The sequence below is a fragment of the Lonchura striata genome, chromosome 5 (assembly GCF_046129695.1).
Source record: "Lonchura striata isolate bLonStr1 chromosome 5, bLonStr1.mat, whole genome shotgun sequence".
Lineage (NCBI taxonomy): Eukaryota > Metazoa > Chordata > Aves > Passeriformes > Estrildidae > Lonchura > Lonchura striata.
In genome coordinates this window covers 24,643,140-24,660,503 of record NC_134607.1, presented here as the reverse complement: position 1 = coordinate 24,660,503, position 17,364 = coordinate 24,643,140, and the positions used below count along the sequence as shown (strand labels likewise).

Genomic DNA, 17,364 nt, shown 5'->3' with positions numbered 1-17,364 from the left:
AACAAGTCAGTCCAACATCAATGTCAGGCAGCACCAGGCATTGCTTTTTAACAGCTGGCAGTGCTCTGTGAGGAGCCAATGAAGGTGCTGTGATAAAGTTACCTTGTCACAATTGAGCATTTCTCAGTAACTCAGCACACTATAGATGGAGGCTTGACCTCCATCAGTAGTCAAAGACCTCCACCCAACAGCAAACAAAGAATGAAAAGCCCATCTGGAATCAACTGTAAGCTCTGGGGGCTAAATGTACTGCAGAGAACCAAAATAACACGACACAGTAAATAGACCTGGGTCAATAAGGCTTTTATTATCTTCCTGTACCCACACACATTTGCAGACTGTATCTAAAGTGCCAGTTCAACTTTCCCACCCATCTTGCTTTGGTATGGAATCAGCGCTGGTCGAACCTCCTCCTTCAGGAACTTTGCCACCTGTTCAAGATGAGAAAAATAAAATTAGGAAAAGGACTTGCCTCCTCCCCTCCATATGGACATGCTTGTCTCACTGGAGTCTCTTTCACAAAGACATCCAACAATTCGGTATGTCCAAGGTTGAAAGTGTGAAGCCATAGGGAAGAAAGACAAGAAAGCCAAGGAAATAAAAGGAGAAAAATGTGTCTTCCTTAATAATATGGCTAGAATTATATAAGTAAGACACTCTCTAGCAAACAGAGTGTACATATTATATACAAAGGGATGCAAGATTTAACTACACATTGCATTACAACCCACAGCCATTTTCCATTACTTTACCTGTTGAGGAGCACGTCCAGTGAAGGAGGAGGGATCCAACAGGCTTTCAAGTTGTTTATGGATAGGGCTGAAGTAAGGATCAGCACGGACACGGGCAATGAAGTCATTATCACCCCCTTCCTGTTTCACAACAGCTGCTGCTTGTTGAGAGAGAACACGAATTTTCTCGTGGCAATCCTGTACGTACAGGGAGAAGAAGATGGAAAAAGAAAAAAAGTCATTCCATTGCTATTGACAGCACATGTTCATCTCACCAACTTGTGTGGGAGGGAAAAATATCAAAGTGTTTCGCCCTGGATAGTGCAAAAGGAAGATGCAGCTTGCACTGTCGTGTTTCACATGCCACTGCATTGAAACAAGATTTTCTTCATCCTTTCACATCTTCACAACCCTTTGAGGCTAAAACAGTCCCAATGTCACATACATTCCATGTTGAACCATAAGATAAACTAATGACAATGGAATCACTGTCATTCCCAAATACTCTTAGGAGTCATTCTAGGGTGGTTTTTTTTTTGTTTGTTTGTTTGGTTTTTTTTGTTTGGTTTTTTTCTGTTTTTTTTGCAATTGTAAATAATGTAAAACCTCTACAGATTTTGGAAAAGGAAAAGAATCTGTCCAACTTAACAAACCATGACCTACATAAGGATAGACTGAGAAAAAAAAAACATTCCTTTGGAATCAATTGGTAAGAACAAAGGAACACAACTGTAGTCAGGTACCACCTACAAAATTAGATATTGCCCTGTTGGTCCTAAAATACAGCCATGTGATTGCATTTACAACTATGCAGGAATCTTCTCCTTAAATGTATTATCCTTGATCTACAATTAGGACAAAAATTATCCTGCTTCCTCTATCCAAATGTCATTTTACCACTGACCTGCCTCAGGTGAACACATATATCTTCTGGATATTTAGGGGAGAGATCTGTTTAGTAGTGGGGAAAGGAAGTGAGTTTCAGTGCTATAAGGTAGAAAATGTGCTGTTCCAAAGTCCCCAGAGCATGAAAACAGAACATATGAGTGTGATTATGAACACCTTCTACGAAGGTACTAAGCCCTATGGGTATGTAATTAAACAGCACCAGAAAGAAAGCAGGTCAACAAGAGACATAAATGAATCAGAGAATCTGATTCACATGATGTGACCCTTAATGCATTTAGTCAGGAAGCTTACTCACTGACCCACTGACATCAGAAACACAGGGGGGAAAAAGAGGAAAAAAGGATGTTTCCTGACTAATATAATGGGTGATTTGCCACACTGTTTCAGAAAACTGAAACCACATATACTCTTCTCAAAGCTTCATTCAAAACCTTTCATTATTCTTGCAAGTTTCACTTCTGTCCTTGGTGTGGAGATAATCATAGAAGGAAAAATTATCTAAAAGGTAAAGTGAAAATAAGGTGTTTCATTAAGATGGAAATTTGATTATCAATTTTGACCTGAACTGTGAAATTAAATGATAAGGAAATATAATCTAATTGTGTCTGGGTTTATTTACTAAGGAAAATATTTAATTACAGTTTGCTTGAACACAGGAAGCTGAATGAAGGACTATTAACAAAGTGGTTAATATATTCTACTGAGTTAGGGAAGAATGACACATGAATGAGTGATTCAGAATGGTCTTACTTGCTTTTTTCGTTAACAGTACTGACTCATCCTCTTTTAATTTATAAAGTAGCCAACTGCCAACATGTTCCATTTAAAGAAGTCTGGCCTGCGTTCCAAGTGCCTTCAAACATTTAAAAAAGGAAAATGCCTACTAGTATCAAACATAAAAATAGGTCTTCTTCTTCTCTAGCACAGCCAGCCAGATTAGCCTAAACACAGTGTTCCTCACAGAAAATAGGGATCTCTAAAAGTGCTCTCCCCTCAGAGACCAGAGCCTGGCTTTGCAGCACCAGTGTAATAACTCTGCAGGACCAGGTGAAGAGCAGAGAAAGGTGAGACAGGACAAGAGCCCAGATACATTTGTTTCTCAGGAGACAAACACCAGGCCGTAAACAAAGGTATTTTGGACACTTCATTTGTACCTGACGATTGCCCCCAGCCTTCACCATTGCCATGATTATATTCTCTGTGGCCATGAATGGCAGCTCCTGCCGGATCCTTCTCTCAATCACCTTAAACACACACACACACACAAAAAAAAAAAAGAAAAAAAAACAGGAAAAAAGAAACAGCATTATAGGAAATCTATAGACAATTAAAAACTGCAGTGAAGTTTTTTTCCCTCTCCCTTTGAATCTCTGGGACTGGATAATGGTGACATAATCATAGAAAAGTTTGGGCTGGAAGTGACCTTTAAAGGCATCTAGTTCAACCACCTGAAATGAGTGGCGACATCTTCAATTAGATCAGGTTGCCAAGAACCCTGTCCAATCTGATGCTGCATGCTTCCAGTGATGGGGCATCCACCACCTCTCTGGGCAACCTATTCTAGTGTTTCACCACCCTCCTTCTAATAAAACTTCTTTCCTATATAATCAAAATTGTCCCTCTGTCAGTTTAAAACCATTACCCCTTGTCCTGTTATAGCAGGCGCCAATAAAAACTTTGTCCCCATGATGCAAAGACACATTGTCATCTTGAACTTAGCTCTGGAAATCCAGCTATTGAAGTTGATAATACTTAGAAGCCATATTTTGTATGAGACATTAGTTTGGAAAAGATGTCCACTATTTTTTTTAACCTGTAGTAAGTTACAGGACTGGATGAAATCTTCTAGACAGTATCTTTCACTGCTAGGTTCTACAGATCTGTAATTCAGGGAAAAATATCCTTTGTGACATAGTTTGTATTTACTGTTATTGACCTCACAAGAGGCCCCTAATGTACGACCTACAACAGTGAGAATATGACAAGAATAGAACAAAATTCAGAAACCATTTGAACTACCAGATAAAAATGTAATTCTTGGAGTGGGAGCATTATTGTACACTTTGGCGCAGTTGTAACATCACCAAGGAAATCCATTATCTCCTGCTTTACCTTTGGATACACCACAAGCCCCTCGGAGACATTCTGCAGTGTACTCAGAATGATGTCAGCTGTGAGGAAAGCCTCAGCCAGACACACGCGCCTACAAAACACACATACCCCGAGCCCTGGTCAGCAACAAAGCCATATTCCAGTTCACCTCAGATGCTTCAGCTTCTGTAAATAATGCTCTAAATGGCATTACTGTGGCCTAACACTGGAATTGTTCTCTTCTTTTTTTTTTTTTTTTTTTTTTTCCTTTTTGGTCAGTAGAGAGAAAAAAGGGTGAAGGCACACATAGAAAGCTCCAAGATAATGCAGTGCTTACACAGATAGGAAACAGGGCAGCAATCTACAGGATCTTCCCCTGTGTGTTCTTTGTTGAAGTGTCTACTACTGATCCTACCCTCCAGCAGTAGGACATGCTGCATGCTCATGCTGTGCCTGGCTGTGCTCAGTGGGGAATTTCCAAGGGGATCCATACATTTGCTGAGGGATTCCTCCAATAAACCAGTTCCTGGTCACAAAGGAGGCTCCTGACAAAACACGAAGGAGGGGAACAAGAGGAGTAGTGGGGCCTGAGCTGTATCAGGCAAAATACTCTGCATGACAATGCAGCAAACATAGCATCATCCATCTATGACAGCAGGGCCTGGCCCATCCTAAACTGTAATCTTTTAAAATATCCTAGTTCTTGAACCTTGTGCTACATTTAAGCCCTCCAATTCTATCACAGGGCCTTAAAACAGCTTTGCTGGATTGTAGACTGATATTGAACTCTCTCTGGCTTGCTCTCCTTCCAAAACACTATAGCTTTAACAAGAACACAGATTTTTGTAATTGGTTAATGAAGTGGACAGATGAGTTTTTCTATTAGATGAGAAGAAAATAAAATTTTAAACATTTCAGTACATCTCTCAACATTTGATAGCTATTGGGAAAAAAACACACCATGACAACCACTATGCAATTTCTTAAATTTACATTGTTTTCTGCTGCCTATGCAGCTCTTTTTTAATGAGACTAGGAGCTGTGGAATAAGGTCCCCTTGGGAAAAAAAGATATTCTATTTTCTTCATTTTATGCAGTTATTATGTTTGTGGAGACATTTTAAAAATAACATTCTCGTCAGCAATCTTAAAGCTAATCTAGCATTAATTAAGCCAAAACTGCTGCTGCTCATTGTCTCACAGGTACCATACCTTAGAAGTCTAGAGATTTCTACGATTCTAAGAGATCAAATTCTGCAACAGAATATGACTTTGAAACTAAAATGTTTCAAAGCTAGGTATGATCTTTATGCAGATTTAGTACTAAATAAAAGACAGAAGCATTGAATATAATTGCTGTAATTTGCTTGATAATAATTGTAGATAACTTCTGCTCAGCTCCAAATAGTTGTAATGAAAAATTATAAAACAAAGCAAAATTTGCTAAGCAATATCCTAGAGACCTGCACAGATTTTCATGAAACTTTTAAAAAGTAAAGTAATTGTGCTCTTTCTCCAGAATCCGACTACTTCTTGTAAAGAATATTTTCCAAAATTAAAATATGTTTTTTTAGATTATTTGGAGGGTTAAGGTATTGAACTATTCTCTAAAAAGTGAAAAAAAGGGTCAAAAAACTGCATCCTAAATAAGGAGGAGAATTTGCGAAATGTCAGTTCTGTAATACTGTGCTATTGAAACAGGAAGACTGTGACGGCAATTTATTATCCTGGCTTCTGTATCCCTCCCTTTCACTGCTGGTTTACTTTGCAGAAGATCTTGACATTAAACAAAAACTAACAGTCTTTATCTGATGGTACAGAGAAAACCAGATTGTAGTCTCTAGGTTCTATTGAGACTGCTTTTTGTGAAGGTAGTGTCTTGTGTGTTTAGTTTAAAGGCAGTATTTTCTAAAGAGGCCAGAGGACTTTTCTGCACAAGGCCACCTGCAGTTGCTGCAGAGCACAGGCTGAACAGACCTGTTGGCACTGTCATCCAGCGTTCGCTCAAACCACTGCACGGCAGCCGTTTGGAGGGGATCCATCACCAGCGTCATCAGGTGCCGAGCAAGGCTGCAGCAGCGCTCCGAACGCATTGGGTTCCTCTTGTAAGGCATAGCACTTGAGCCTGGCAAAGCAGGAAAAGGGATGCAAACAGGGCAACAGAAGGAGTGTTGCATTCGGGGAGGAGAGATGAAGGTCCTCCCCCAGGAAAGAAAAATGTGTCAGGAATCATAGCTTTGACTAAAGCTTCAAAATACACAATTTTATAAGAACAATTAATAATAAAAAAATGACACCACTAATTTCCCCTTCAGATCAGAAACATCTAAATGTGGGCAAAGAAAAAGTGAGATGACAGTTTTGCAGTTCTGCAAAACAGAAGTACTACCACATAAAAGGGACAAATAGCTGTACTTTTTAATGTACTATTTAGCATCATCTCTCTAGGCTACCCATGGCAATCTTAGCAGTGTTCAAGCCTCCATCTGCTCAGTAACACTGTCCTTTAAAGTCAGATGCTTACACTGCTGCCTCTTGCTCTAGTGAGTGGGTATTAAAATCATCCGCAGAATGTAGAATGGTACAAGTACCAGACAGGACTAAGGCTTAATTCACTGATTCAATTCTATGCAACTATTTAAGGGACCCAAACTTTCAGCCAAGAGCCAAAACACTACATTTCCTTTTCCCTTTCTAACAGTGTCAGAATCACATAAGTGGTGTTCTTCTGGTGCAAGGGTCCACCCTAGTTTCATTGTTCCTGATTTTGTCTGCTTATAAAGATCAAAATGCTGAGTTGAGCTGAAAACCTACTTTCCAGTCAGCCTCATGAGGACAGGAAAACATTAAGCACTCCTCAGACCCTGTGGGGAGACTTACTGCTCTCCCCACAAACACAAGGAGTGCACAAATCTGATTTTAATTACTTAATATCCATAAACCTTTAGTTAAAGTGTTTTTTCTTTTTTCCTTCCCCCCTCCCCTCCTTTATTTTTCTTTTAAAAAGGATTGAAAATACTAACAGTATCAACTCCAGTTACTTTAAAGCAAATTCTGTCAGTGACATTTCTAAGTTTGCTTAAAAGGCCATACCAACATAAATGAAAATACATATACACCAGTCCAGGAAAACTCTCTCATCTCTTACCAATCTGGTCTTTTTCAAAAGGCTCCTCTATCTCCTTCAGGTTGGCCAAAAGACGAATGTCAGTGCAAATCTAGAAAGCAAGCATGAGAAATTAACAAAACAGAACCAAACTGACACCCACCAACATATCTTCATGTTAGCGCTCTTGGAGAATCTTTGCATCTATGTGCAAGAAGTAAACTGAGGGCACTGAAAAATTTGACAAAAAAACTGACACTGCAATTATACTTCCTGGCCTAAAAATGTTTGTCAAGAAAACACAGAAAATAGCATGTCCACTGGATTAGATGGGAACAGGATTCCAACAAGGGCAAATGTTTGCAGGGAACGGAAGACAGATCAGAAGAAAACACTGAAAATGCATAACAAAACTGCACAGTGATGCGTAAACACAGACAATGTGTGCTCACTGAACTGGGAAAAAACCAAAACAGAAGAAAATACCACAGATCACTTTAGCACAAGAGGAGAAAGGAGGGAACAGAGATTAATCAATGAAAAGAATCCACAAGGACAGAGAGAAGAACATCATTGTCAGAAAGGCAACTAACTAGGAGGAAATGGTGAACTTTAAGAACTTATACACCACAAGGAAAGACATTTATTCTAATTGGATCAATTTAGCATAGATTAGACTAATATCTGGTGTGGGAGTTGTTAACGCATTTTAGAATCTGCTCAGTTAACTTGCTTTATTTGTCACTGGTTTTAAGATGTTTGAGATTTGAGTATCAGGTATGTACCCAGTGGTGAATTTTCATGATCACAAAGAAGACAGATGAGCAAGGAATGCCAATATTTCTTGAGCAGAGCATTCTGCACCGAAGCACCTTCTCTTCAAGATCTGAAATACAACTAGGGTGCTCACCTTGTGTATAGAAGCCCCCAGACTGGCCAGCACAGCCAGGACTCCAATATCCACCTTGCGACTGTAGGTCTGCCCTGTGACCATGTAAGCCCTAGGAATAAGCACATAAATTGAGTGTTCCAGCCAGACACAACAGTACTGCAAGACTTTGAGCAAGCAGTGACATGGCTCTTGAAGTGGAGGGCTGTCATTCTGCTCGGATGTGAATAACCCTGGATTCAGGCTGTCAGTTTCTTGGGGCAGCATGCATGTGGGAGAAAGGTAAACAGAGAAAAAGGGACAGCTGTGCTTTGACAGGGAGAGGAGAAGAAGTGGCCTAATTACAAGGTGAAGTTTCATGCCTGAAAATGCAACTGGGAATGGAAGATGGCAAGGGGAAATAAGTGAACAGCAGCACAGATGTCAGCTTGGCAGTCAGGGAAATCTGGGCCAACACTACCAGCAGGAGTCACACACTGCTAAGAATGCATGTTACATACCGCTTAAATCCTGCCTTCTCAGTCACTAATCTGTCCAGTTCTTCAACCTTGGGGTGAATAAAAAAAAAAAGAGCTTAAAATACAACTCAGCAAAGTCAGCATGAACAAAAATGATCTTCACTTTTCTCAGTTTACTGTCAAAAAATCTTCTACTTTCTGTGAAACATATCTTCCCAAACGCTACTTACTTTCACAGAGCCTCATCAATGAGCCCCAGAGGAATCAGGGTGACCTTGTAAATTTAATGCAAGAATCTCAATGTTCCCTCAAAGAAAACAGCATTCCAGAGCAGAAAATTGCCAAGTCTGCACCCTGGGACATCTGACTTACTTTACTGTGGTCTCCCTCAAAGAGCTGCAAGAAGCTGGCTTGAGTGCCAGTGGTGCCTTTGACACCCCGAAAGCGCAGGTCATCCCGAGCCCGCTCCAGGTTCTGCAGGTCCATGCACAAGTCTTGAATCCACAAGCAGCAGCGTTTCCCCACAGTAGTGAGCTGGGCAGGTCTGAAAACGATCAAGAACAAAACATGACTCACTGAAGATTTGCCCAAGCACCACACTTCACTGCTGAGTCTGCCATTAAGAGTTCCCTACAGACTCAACTCTATTGACTCATTTGAGAAGAAATTAACAGGATTTGGCTTAGGCAGAAGGATGTACCAATATCAGCAGTAAATGGTACTGAAGATGTAATCATTCCATTCAGGAATTAGATGGAATTACAGTACCAGAAAACAGCAATTCTGTGTGCAAATGCCAGGCGGGCGCCCCCTGCCGGCCTGCAGGGGCTGTGCCAGACTGGGCACATCTGTCCCTCATCCCAATTCTGCTCACCCAGGGCATGGGGGGCACCCTGGCTGACTTACAGCACTGGTATGAACTTCTCAGCACAGAGACATCTGCATTCACTTTGTGATTTTAAATTAGGTTCCTCTCAGGAACTTTTCCTTCTTATCTATAAAAATCTGTTCCTCAGCCTCTGGGCAAACACACTTCAACAGTGCTGTTAGCCAACGTTTCTTAAGACCTCTCTACCTTGGAATAAGTAAATGCAAGCTTCAGCTACACTTCAGTTCCCCTGAAGATGCTCTGAGGCAAAACCAGGGGTGTTATGCAGAACCCAGAAAGTGAAATATTTCAAATTATCCACATGAACTCCAAAGAAGACCTCCATACTACTTTAAAAAACCATACCTCATGAACAATGTGCTCCTGATTAAGCTCAGACATAAAAAGGAAGCTTGTAAGATTTGGAAGCAGGGACAGGCAATCCAGGAGGAATACAAAGAAACTATTCAACACAGCAGACGGGGCAAGGAAAGCCAAAACTCACTTGGACAAATTTAATATGGGACATGAAAGGCAACAAGACAGGCCTCTGCAAGTACATAAGCAGGAAAAGGGAAGGCTAGGGAAAACATGGATGCGATTGTAAACGGAGTAAAGGCCTTGCTGACAAACGACATAGAAAAGGCTGAGACATCAACTATGATTTCACTCTGTATACACTTCTTGAAAACTCCTCTGTCCTCTTTCCCAAAGCTCAGATAAAACTAACACAGATACTCCTCCAAAAGCTGTAGATGAAGAGGGCTGTAGGACTAGAGCTGATGGAACTGACACTGCATATACAGCAAGACGATAAATCAGAGATCTGATGCTTTCACTCTCCTTTAGGAGAAATGTTAAAGTGCCAGACACAGAGTCTGACATGACCTGTGCTTAATTTCCCTGCCTCTGCTGCTCCCTATCACTGGGGTAGAAGACCCAGGCTTAGCTCATGGTATAGTTTAATGTTTCTGAAAACAGTCTTCATGATGCAGGAGATTAAACTACCTCAAGAACAGAACCACCCAGATCTTCTGACTTTATTATCCTTTGACTCAGCATCTGTAGTAACAAGTAGCCATTAACAAAACTTTCTAGGCTGCAGCAGAAAATAACTTAAAGAAAAACAAAGAAAATCTACAAGACAGGCTTAGTGCAATTCCCAGTCATGGTTTCTTGAAACAACCCAGAACAAGAACATCTGCGTTTGCCTGGAAGTCATCCTTCATATGAAGCTATGTTGAAGCAACTGCTGACAGCTAGTCAAAGCGACAGTCCAATTTCCTGAACAAGCCTGGAGTAAAGCACATATGCCTTTTCTGAGCCACCAGCTGGTCAGAGATGGGAAAAAGGATGGCAAGAGAGCAGTAGCAGGTCAATTTAATCAAAGCACAGACAATAAAAAGAAAGCAAAGGCTGATGCCACTTACTGGTAATGAGTGAAGCCCAAAGTAGGCATGTCAGCATACTTCTCAGCAAAGTCGGCCAGCCGGCTGATCACCCTTGCGAGCTGGTGGAAGCAGGAAGGATAGAAAAGTGATGGAATGAGGGGAAAAAACCCCAGAAAAAGAACAGAAGTTTGCATGCTTAAGCACATTATTGTGAGAAAAGGGGAGGGAAACCACTGTGCAGGAAAGGACCTTGTGGGGCAACTGTGCAGTCCCCTCTAACTGTAGAATATGATGTGTTCCAGTTTTTCAAGGGCACATGTGCAATTTCTGCTTGCTACAAAACTCAAGCAAGAGCTCACACAAGACACTGGATTTGAGCTCAAACTAGTCTAATCTTCATGCCCAACCAAATCCTGCAGTTGGTTCATCTTGGGTATTTTCTTTATTCCTGGAATTGGTCAGAAATAAAGCTGCTTGGGGTATAATTGACACAGGTACAGTCCAGGGCAAATCGGATGTCAACTCATTCAGATCAGATAGACAGCACTACACTACACTATGGCTATATCTGACCTCAGAAAATTGTATTATATAGTTTCTTTCTTGAATGCTGACAGATTCCTAGGAATATAGCTAAGGATAAGACTAAGAAAATCCTGAAAGCAATACAGTTGTATTGCTATGTAGTACCTGTTGCACAGATAAACAAGGAGATGCTTATAATTTCCACTGTGAGCAAAAAATCTCTGGGAAAAGACTTGAGAAAGGAAATAAAGGGAACTGTTCATTTTTTGAGAACAACCCAGACAAAAAACTCCTCCTAGTTTCCCACAAAGGTTTAGGAAAATCCAAGTTAAACACAGGCTATGCACAGGACATGAGTGCTCCCATATTTTGAGACACTGCAGAACCACCTTCTCACCTTGGGCAGCAGGAGGTTAAACCCATCACGGAGGACAATCAAATCCTGAAAGAAGCAAAGAAAGGAACTTTGGGCCTTGTTTGAAGGACCAGACATAACAGTTTCTCTCAGAGAGGGCACAGATGATGCTTCATTGACTCAAAAAGTCTCCTCTTAAAACAAATTATTCGCTTTCCTTCTTGTAGCAGAGCTTGCACTGAAGTTGCCTATGACAAAAATGCTTGATCCACTATTGCTCTTTTTTATATTGTCCATGGAAAGTCATAAGTGGTGGAAGACCTGATTCTACCAAGTACCTATGAATGATTATTTTGAGGTCTTGGGACTGCCCGTGGAATGACAGAATAAATCATATGGTACCAAGTGGAACATATAGGCACTGTAGGCTAAAGACATCAGGAAAATCAGTGGGCTGATGAGGCGCCAGCTGTCTTTACTCCTTTTGAAACTGAGGTACAGCTGGGCACAGGTGTCACAAGGAAGGTGATATTACCCAAAAGCTAAACAGGTTTGAAAAGGAGTAGAGAAAAAATAACCACACAGCAGTTTCTCATGCAACAACAGCAGCTGTGAAGTTGCAATGGCTTGAACAGTGGAACAGCAACATATACTGAGAAATAAGGCTTCAGTTTGTACTCTGTTGTAGATGAGGTTTTTCACAAATATTTTATGGTTCTGTAGAATGGTAGTACTTCCTTTCTCACTTAACACACCAATCTGTTCTCTTCACTACTGAAAAGCTTGTTTTCCCCTGAGTTACGCAGGGGTTCCAAGTAGCAATTGAAAGCTCATGGACCTTGTTCTGTAAGTCAGTGAACTTTTGTCACAGGGGTGTAACTGATAAATCACACAGTTCACATGTTTCTTCATTTGTTTGTAACTCCCCTCTTATCTCCTTGAATATTTAACATGCAAGCAGAAGTTACGGAACAGTTTCCAGATAGACCTTGCTTCACATCACAAGAAAGAAGGCAAGGGGAACTAGCCTGCCTTCCTAGGGTAGTCAGGTTAAAGAACTGAATTAATTTCAATAGTAAAATTAACAAAAATGACTGAAAAATCAACTTAATATTTTATAAAGAAAAGTTTATAAAGAGCTATAAAATAAACAACTGTAGCTTTGTTTTACCCAGGTCTGCAGGCAGGGAACTGGAAATACCCTATTACCGTGTTATCCCCTACGTAGCAGGAAGTTGCTCCAAGGTGGATGATGGCTGCAGCTTTCGGACAGCAGTGGGCAAAGGTGTGCACGTGGGCCATGACATCGTGACGCAGCTTCTTCTCCTCCTCTGCTGCCATCTTGAAGTCAATGTTGTCCAGATTTGCTTCCATCTCCCGTATCTGCTCATCAGTGATTGAAAGCCCAAGTGACTGCAAAGGGAAAAGAACTTTCATTGCATTTTCTCCTTACTGACAAAGAGAGACAGAAGCTGTTTAAATAATTTACTCTTGTCTGACATCTCCCAAAAGTGTGACAATTTGGTATAATTGAGCTGTAACAACAAATGCTTTCATTCTAGGGCTCTCCAGCCTTTTCCAATGGGATAGCACAGTGCTCATTCTCAGATGTTCCTCTTGGGCTTCATGCCTTCCTCAAACACGTAACATTCCTGTGAAAACTACAAAAACGAAAGTACATGGGGAAAAGTGACAAAAGTTTAAATTTTCTTTTAATGAAGTTTACCTTTTGGGTAAAGAAAAATCCAGTTAACATGTGACTAAATAGCTTATGTCAGGAAAAACTAACTGGACCACAACTAGACCTACACAATTGTAAACGGGGGGCTTAAAATACATGAAAAGATGTATATGTTTTATATGTTTGTACCTTTTCAAAAGTCCTGTAGTAGCTCATCTCAGACTGAATATGAAACCTTGTGAAATCAGTTACTTGATCTGGAAGAAGGAGATGAATGCTCCTAGTTTACGTTTGAAACTAATTGCTAGAGCTTTTCAGCAAGCTGACTTAAAAACAAAGATATCCAACCACAAAATTATACACTGGTGTAATCCACTAAGGTGACAAAAATGTCTTTTCAAGATACTGAGAAGTTAAAAGTCTCACAAAAACTTGGCATTACTGCCTTTTCCAAATTAAAATACTATTGTCCTGGGCATCAGTGATGAGAAATCACCAACCAAGAGGCTTCCAGGATTCAAAGCATTTAAAAACTGTTTCTGTTCAGAATCAAACTGACTGAAAAAATGGTTTGCAGATGTGAAACCTGGAACTGAAGACAACAACAAGTGAAGCAGATGTGTCCTCAAGGACCTCATCAGATAATTAGTACCCAAACTTATGCTGCCACAAGAAAATACATGCCTGTGAGTGTCCAGCTAAATGAGGAAAAGCACCTGGCCCCAGACTGCTGCCTTTGAGGTGCACCAGTATAGACTGCAACTGCCTAAAAGCACAGGTAGTTCAGCAGGCAATACATTCTTGTAACAAGATTAAAATCTCATGCCTTGGTCAGACATCTGTGATCCTTTGGGAAAAGCTGACCACAGCACACAGTCATACAGAGAGGAAAGAAATAACCCCCCCCCCAAAAAAAAAAAAGGGACAACTTGACATAGAACATGTGCAAGGTAGAGTAGTGCCAAGACAAATGATGTTCTCATCTGTCCACAAAAAATGTGTGAGTCTCTTCCCTATGAGCATTTGCTGATATTGGCAGTACCTCGGGACGAAAACAAACATCCTTCAAACCCATGTACCTAAAAAAACCAAGTAGGAAAACTGCATAAGGAAGAACACAAGGTTTTCCCCAAAGCACCACAGGTCAGTGAAGTCAGTGATGAACTCTCTGGACTGTGCTTTGAGAGTGTCATTCTTCTGAGACTGTCCCAATATTTTGATGTGCCCCTCTAACAGCTATGACTGTTCATCACTTTTCCTAAAGGACAGGGCAGAACAGGCAGATGACATGGCACAGCTACTGCACACAGAATGAGAACACCAGATTGTTCCTCATATAAAGAACATATGACAGAAAAACAATGAAAATTAAACTGGACAGAAAAAATAGTGGATGGTTACTAAAGAAAGAAATAAAACATTTATTTTTCACATGTGCAAAACATATTGTAAGTCAGTTTGATGCTACAGGATGTCAAAGCTACTTCTATGAAAAGGGAGAGCTCCAAGAAATTTGTACTTGACTTTCAAATACAATTAAGTCAAGAGTGCAAGTTAAAAAGTGTTAACAGAAAAATCATGATACAAAGGAATTTATGCAAAAAATTAAAATAGTGTTCTGGGATGGGTATAAATGCAGACACCCCAGCTCTTAACCCAAACTTTAAATACTGTTAGTTGGGAAAACATAAATTTTTCTTACTAATCCCACATTTTGCTAAGCCTACTCTTTCAAACTCCTGCTATTGCCTGCTGAAAGGAGGAAAACACTGTATAGACTTTCTGCCAAATTCAGTTTCTACTGAAATACTTCTTCAATTCTTATCTCACATACTCCAAGTGGACCACTTGAAAATTTCACCTATTAAGTAGAGTGAATATTGAAGCCATCTGCCTGGCCCTGTACTTTATCTAAAATTTTATCATTAAGTTGCAAGTCTTCTTACTACTCTCTGTAATTTTAAGAAAACCTATGATTAGACCTTCCTAAATCTGATTTATCAAAAGACAAAAGTAAGTATTGCCAACTGTTCATTTTTTACTATTTGGTTTTTAATGTTTCTGAAAAGATAAGCTATGTATCTTCAAAAAAGAATGACCCAAGAAGCAACACATGAATGTCTTGGAAGTGAGGATATGTGCTGCAGTAAATTGCCATAGTTCATTTATTACCTGGTATTTGGGGGGGGGGGGGGTGTTCTTTTTCATAGAAATACTATGCATCTTCTATAAAGAACCTAAAGAAACTGCTTGAATGTGTAACTAACTGATCACTGACAGAGACAACAGGTGCTGGAAGTAGCTGACTCTTCCTTCTTTTTAGTCCAGAGCTGACATTAGATTACAAACTGCTCTGGAATGAGGAGCCAGATAAAAATAGGAGTCTCCCTCTTCCCACTATGAAAAGAGAGCTCAAGAAGTTGTAAGACCTGTCTCTACTTTCTGGGAACAAAACTCTGGGGCAGCAACAGGAGGCAGAGCAAGGGTCAATAGATGGGGTAGCCCAGAATTCAAGGCTTGGGAATGGAAACCTAGAAGTCCCAAACTGGTTCCTTCAAGCAGATTGCTATTAGCCAACTCACACATTCTATTCTTCATCAGAAGCAAAAGTGATGATTATCTGATAGAATCAATAAAACTATGTTTAAATTGTCATGCTTTGAACATGCAAAGCTCCTCAAGCATGCATTCATAGTACTGACACTTTCTATGGCAGATGAGATTTGCAGCTTTCTCACTTCAGCATCTGAACAGTGACAAAATCAAGCATGTATGACTTTGGAAGCTGACTCCTATTTAGCACAGCTGTATAATTGCATCTTCAGCTTCTGAAACACCACATTTGGTCCAGCATAGTATTGACAATGTTGCTGTAGTGATACTATCCTTGCATGGAAAAGGAACATGGTAATGACCTTGTGCACTGTGTATTCATTCTCCAGCATGGTGCTTCTCTGCCCTTGCATTCATATTAATGCATAGACCTAGAGTTTGGATTCTTCTAACAATCCCAGGGCTTTGAAAACAGAAATTGGACTCTCTACAAACACTCTCTACAAAACAAATGGGCTCCTATTGAATCTGAAAACTAAAGTCATTCTGTCAGAAAGTGGGGTGGCTTTGTGCCTTTTTTGGGGGGGAACACATTACAGCTTTTTCACTGTCAAAAACCTGGTAAGAGTCACAAGGAATCAAGTCAGCGCAACTTAAAAACTGTGTCTCAATTGAGATGTATTAACAGCTGTACATGTATCCCCAATTAGGACCAAAGTCAAAAGGTTTAGCTTCAAGTGCACATTAAAAAAGTCAACTTCATATCCTCGGCTAACGCAACAGCTTGCAATCATATGGACATACTCTGACTTGCTGCTTCCTAATAGTTCAATTAACAATACACAGTACCCAATCTTTTGTGGTGTTTGTTTGGGTTTTTTTTTGGCACACAGCCTACCAGAAACATCACAACTACTTGTGAGGTAAATGTACTGCTCACTTTGGCCAAAAGTAAACATATCTCAGAAAAAAAGGGCTATCTAACTACAAATGGCCACAGAAGCAGGGGGTGGTCCGGTTGGCACGGACTGACAGCCATCGGATTGAATGGACAGCGGACCTCACCCGTCACACCTCCTGGAAAGCAAACAGCGGAGCGCCCGGGAAGGACACCGCTGTTTGCTCAAAGGCAACCCCTCACCGAAGATTGCTTAGCAAAGCTTTTATAAAACCAATTTTACAGCGCAGGCAAAAGTGCAAGGGGGAGGGTACGAGGCGAGAAGAAATGATTTGCTGAGGGGCGACAGGAGGGACTGTGTGCAGCTTGGATAACCCTGAACTCGCACCGCCCCCTCCCCGGAACGCGCCAAGGGGCGCCTGGAAAGTTGCTCCGGTCCGTTTCCCGAGAGTAGCTCCGGGAAGGTGCGGCCGACTCCCAGGCCCTCATCCGCCCTTAAGGGAATCGGGACGTGAAGGCGCCCCGGCACCACGCTCCCCCCGCCGCGCCGCTCTGCCCTCAGCGCCCGTCCCGCCCTTACCTTCTCAGCCTGGGCGAGGTAGAGCCAGAGGCGGCGCCAGGTGCCGAACTTCTTCCTCTCGCTGAAGTTGTAGGCCATCTCGGCGCTGGCGTACCGCGACACCAGCGGGGAGCGGTACCGCGCCAGCACGTCCTGCTCCTCTCCGGGGCCCGCCATGGCAGCGGCGGCGGCGGCGGCGCGGGCAGCGGGATAAGGGCGGGCAGGGCCCCGCCCCGCCCTCAGCGCGCCCGCCCCGAGCCCACGGCGCCCCCCCGCGGCCGGAGGCCAACGCGGCCCGAGCCACCCGGCACCGCCGCGGGACACAGAACGGGCACACAACACCAACTTTAA

The 17,364-nt window shown here is 41.5% G+C and overlaps 1 protein-coding gene across 1 annotated transcript; it reads right to left on the bottom strand.

Annotated features, from left to right (window-relative positions):
- Nucleotides 1–288: 288 nt before the first annotated feature.
- Nucleotides 289–17,217, bottom strand: ADSL (adenylosuccinate lyase). Its single transcript, XM_021552692.2, has 13 exons — nt 17,035–17,217; nt 12,532–12,735; nt 11,365–11,409; nt 10,482–10,561; nt 8,556–8,727; nt 8,226–8,272; nt 7,747–7,837; nt 6,879–6,948; nt 5,708–5,855; nt 3,753–3,843; nt 2,795–2,884; nt 753–929; nt 289–431 (listed from the first exon to the last, which is right to left on the bottom strand). The coding sequence occupies exons 1-13, from the start codon at nt 17,188–17,190 to the stop codon at nt 345–347; spliced, it is 1,458 nt and encodes a 485-aa protein (XP_021408367.1). The 5' UTR covers nt 17,191–17,217; the 3' UTR covers nt 289–344.
- Nucleotides 17,218–17,364: the final 147 nt, after the last annotated feature.